We start from the raw sequence: 4,752 nt of genomic DNA, 5'->3' as shown, positions 1-4,752 counted from the left end.
TTGGAAGATGAAGCTCCTCGTAAAGTCAAACTGTTTATCTGAAAGTGCATCCATCAAACTGTTTATCTAAAAGTGCCTCCATTGTCGACTTCCAATTTTAACTTAGATTCACCATTCACTTCTTATAACTTTTTTTTTCTAATTATTACCATTAAATTTTCTTCTAAGTATAATTTATTTGAGAGATCTCCATCATTCATTGTTTCTTATCTTGAGATGGACTCGTATTTCATTTACCAAATTTAATAAAATATATGTATCTTTGAAAAGAAAAAACGAAACCAAATATAAGAGAATATAACAAATTAAAGTATGAATAGTGATGGTTCAGGTAATAAAAGCACATAAAATATAACAACTAAGATGAATATAACTACAAAATCAATATCCATAAGTTCATCTTAATATGTGTATATCATCATAGTCTATATAAGCAAAAGTGCAAAAACCATGCATGAACCAGACCTGTTTGTTTTTCAGGTGAACGAGTCAATACCCGAACCACTACAATTGCGGTTCGTTCTTGACTCCAAACCCCTTTCATATTCACCACCCTCTTCTCTTATACTACTCTCTCATATTATATACACATCCAAATATGTAAACCCTATTTTCACTTTTCGAAGCAGAAAATTATAGTTCTCTTTTTTATAAGAAAGAAAATGAAAACGTAAAAGGCTGTGTGTGAGCAACTATGCAACTCCTAGTGAAGCTTTGATCTTCTGAATGGTGCCTGTGATGAGGTCGTTCACGGTTTCGACCGACTCCGCCGTGAGCTTGGCCGTGGGGAGGCTGTTCAGCAATATCTGTAGCCCAACTGTGAGCAGGCATCCGGAACTGCCACCGTCATCTCCGTCTTGTGTGCCGGAATGACCATCCGGATGAATGGTAAAGCCTGAAGGGATGAGAGCAACATATGTGGAATCTCCTCCACTCATTACCACTTTCAACGATTCCACCTCGACCGGCGAATACAGCAACGCCGAGCACGAGGTATCGTTCCATGTCTCCTGCAAAAACAGCGTGTTGTTGCTGCTCTCGCCCCCATTATTAGCCTACAAACATCCAAAACATATTAAAGTAAAAAAAAAAAAAAAAAGTAGTTTCTGCTACTTCCCAAACGAGCGCTAAGTCTTATCCTATTAGATAGAGTCAGTCGGCTACATGCTGTAAAAACTCACATGGAGTTGTTATCATATAAAGTTGCTAGTTGAGAGTCGTTAGATGACAGTTTAGTCATGTTAAATTATCTGACGACTCTCAACTATCAACTTCATATGAATACAACTACTACTTGCATATAAGTTTTCGCCAAAAAGAACACTTACATTAGCACGAAGGACCGATAAGGAATTTCCATCAACTTGTCCTTTAGAAATGCGAAGCATCTCCTTCATTTGTCCAATGGCGGATAAGATGACCCACTCCCCTCTCATCCGTTCGTCACGCAAGAAGTCAAACACCCTCTGCCGCGACACCGGCATCCAAACTGAAGTGGCCGCACACAAGACTATGCTAGGGGGCTCACCGGGGACATCAATGTTTTTCCGGGTCATGACTTTGATCTCATCACCAACATTGCCGAGATGGTGTGTGTCCCATTTTTGCGATGAAGACAGACAAATCCCGGAAAAGAAGTTATTAGCCATGCGTTGCGCAAGCTTCAGCATGCTTCTCCTACCAGCTGGGCTTATGGCTGTGGCGTCCTCGCTTGGGATTGAAGAGGACATGTGTATTGCCAAACATTCACACTGCCTTTGGAGAGTGGCAATCCATCTAGGAGCGCCGAAGCCGAGGCCGGAAGCAATCAACGGCCGATACAGTTGGTGAATGAGACTCTCATCATATTGGGAATGCTCAACCCAAGTAATCTACAAAAGGTGATGGTAATATAAGCATCAATATATTGTTTACAAAGCAAAGATTGAAGATCCCAAGAATATAAACAAGAGAAACATCTAAGGACAAATAACATTATATATACATTTGATACCATAACAAAGCTATGGTGGAAATCAAGTGCAATGTATTGGGAAACCTTATGGCATGCATTTGAAACTTACAAAAGAAAATATCACAATCTACATAAAAGATATCTAAATCTTAATATAACTTAGAGCAACACTTGCCTTTGAGAAACCGTTTGGTGTATCTTGCACAAGAAAGCCTGATGGAAGCCTCTTAAAATTGCGACCAGCATCAATTGAAGCATCTACCACTGCCCACAACCCTTCTGCATGCTGCTTGCAAAACCTGAGGAAGCTCAATTGACGAACAGGAACAAGTGGCGAAAGCAATTGAATCTCCGCTTGCATCTGAAAAGCATTATTATTTGACCCTCCTATTAGTCATCAGTTCCAGCCAAACAGGAAAGAAACAAACATTCAGAATAGAGACATACCACTTGCAAAGATCCATTTCTTGATCCACCCATGCCACTAGCTATAACATCAAGGGTTATAGCTCTAGAAACCATAGAAGGAAACATCTCCGACCATCGTTCCTAAACACAGAAATGGTCGATAAACTCATCAAGTAAGAAAAGTATGGCTTATAATGTATTGAATTAATGGTTAAACATCATCAAAACCTAAGAAGTTGGCCAACATATTCATACCGGGTCCATCATTGTTTCAACGAGGGCTGAACTGTTGATTATTACTACACCGGTTTCTCTCGAAGCTTCAGTTACATATCCCGGAGATGTTGGAGAAATAAAAGAAGACATTCTTGCATACTCTTCTTGGTTCAGAATTTCCTTCCCGCCATCCATCTTAATCCAAAGTGGGCTATCTGCCTGAGCCATCTTGATTAATTCGTCCATAGCCACTAATGCAAGTTCCAATAGCATAGATCTCTCCGCATGGATTTCATTTCCCATCAACCCCATCGGTGATCTAATCCCGGAAATCGCAGGCAGAGTGCCCCCTGAAAAGTCCCCAAAATCAAGCCCCATTGACATGCCAAGACCGCTTGAACCACCACTAAAACCATTCCTGCCAATACCCAGCTCTAGACCAGAATTCGAGGCAGGCAAGGACATGGGGCTGGCCAATGATGAGATTGGCCTGCCGAGAAACTTGTTTGCCAAGGCACATATACGGTTCAATTCATCCTTCAACCGAGCATTTTCAATTCTAATCTGATGCTCATCAAATGAAATTTGTCCTGGAATGGCTGTTCCACCACAGTTGTTGCACATTGGGTTTGCCATAGCTTCCCTCATCACACTGTTCTCAGCTCGGAGCCTCTCATTTTCCTGCTTAAGAATCATGTTCTCATGGCGCTCGATTTGAGTCTGAATTAGAAAAAAAAAAAGATTCAATTACTCCTCTATGCAAATTGCACCAAAAAAACCTGCATAATAAAAGTGTATGAACACTAATAATGTACCCCAACCAACCTTCATTTGGGTTCGTCGATTTTGAAACCAGAACTTGACTTGCTTATTCTCCAAGCCAAGCCTTCTACTAAGATCTGCCCTTTGCTTCTCATCAGGATGATTACAATCCTTGAAGAAACTATACAAAAACAATATAAGAAAAACATTATTAGCAAACAACTAGAACAATAATCTCCTTTCAATCCAAAATATCATTTTCTATCGAATTTCACAAGCGCCAAGTATTTTGGAACTAATAGAGTAATAATCAAGTTTGCAACAAAAGAAGAATTCAGAATTTCATAAAGCCATACGCTTCAAGCTCCTGAGTTTGGTGAGGAGTGTGCCTGTGGTATTTCTTCTTCCTCTTTGGCTGATCATTAGCAGCCTCTTGATCATCACCAGATGCACCTTCGAAATTGTCGCTACCGGACCGGCTTTCATACCCATCCTCCTTAATCCTGCCCAGCAAACCGCCGTCAAAATGATCTCCAATAAGACCAAGTTCACTGTGGCCCTCCATCATTTCCCTCTGCTACATAATAGCCCAACAATTAGCAACCAAAACAACAACAACAATGAACAATAAGATGCACAAATAAACCAAATTAAAGGTCAATCAATCCTAAAGAAACAAACAACACAAACACAACAGATACATAAAAGAACAAAGACAGACTAGAGAATTACATTGGAGAAAGACAAGGTAGGGAAATTTTGCTTTGACATTGAAATGAGAGGAGAAGAAAGAGGTAACTCAAAAGCTGAGAAACCAGGCATGAATGGTTCTTTGGAGAAATATCAGCCACAACTCTACCACCAATGTTCCCTCTTCCCACCGTTTTGCTGCTATAAAACAAAACCCTCCAAAACCCCCCACAAAAAGTTAAAAGCTAACAAATTTTTTCAATGGACCCTTTTTTCCTCAACCTATGTCCCAAAAGCCAAAAGCTTCTATTCTATGTTACCGAACACTCTACTCTAGTCTCTAATTCCTTTATCATAAGACTACACCTTGCTACGGCACTTTTTCAGTTTGAACTTCATTACTCATCATCTTCTTGACCTTAAACCAGATTGAACTGAGCAAAAGCATTGACAATCTTGTAACATATTGCTCAAATTAATAAAATAAAACATATAAAGAAAAGTATATAGACAACCGAAAAAGGTGTTTGTGTTTGCTTGTCAACGGTCCTTGCATGACTTTAGCAGCGTTTTCTCTCTCTAGAAGGAAGAAAGTCTATTCTATTATGCCAGAAACAGATGAAAAGAGGAACCGGACAACAAAAGCCCTTTATTTCTGGTCCAAAGTTCACACCTACCTCTCTCTCTCTCTTTCTCTCTCTCTAACCCCCCAAAAAATGAGA

The 4,752-nt window shown here is 39.9% G+C and overlaps 1 protein-coding gene across 1 annotated transcript in view; it reads right to left on the bottom strand.

The window, feature by feature from the left end:
- The window catches only part of LOC107644811 (homeobox-leucine zipper protein ROC5-like), an 8,279-nt gene continuing 3,897 nt past the window's right edge, over window positions 371-4,752 (bottom strand). Inside the window, exons 8-15 of the mRNA XM_021124077.1 lie at window positions 4,073-4,183; window positions 3,697-3,914; window positions 3,404-3,521; window positions 2,618-3,298; window positions 2,402-2,503; window positions 2,130-2,315; window positions 1,329-1,871; window positions 371-1,055 (exon numbers count right to left, since the gene is read on the bottom strand). Coding sequence (XP_020979736.1) covers window positions 693-1,055; window positions 1,329-1,871; window positions 2,130-2,315; window positions 2,402-2,503; window positions 2,618-3,298; window positions 3,404-3,521; window positions 3,697-3,914; window positions 4,073-4,183 — 2,322 coding nt within the window. The 3' untranslated portion in view covers window positions 371-692. The remainder of the gene's footprint in view (window positions 1,056-1,328; window positions 1,872-2,129; window positions 2,316-2,401; window positions 2,504-2,617; window positions 3,299-3,403; window positions 3,522-3,696; window positions 3,915-4,072; window positions 4,184-4,752) is intronic.

Source organism: Arachis ipaensis, chromosome B05, assembly GCF_000816755.2.
Source record: "Arachis ipaensis cultivar K30076 chromosome B05, Araip1.1, whole genome shotgun sequence".
In the NCBI taxonomy this organism is placed as follows: Eukaryota; Viridiplantae; Streptophyta; class Magnoliopsida; order Fabales; family Fabaceae; genus Arachis; species Arachis ipaensis.
This window is presented reverse-complemented; position numbering and strand designations above follow the sequence as displayed.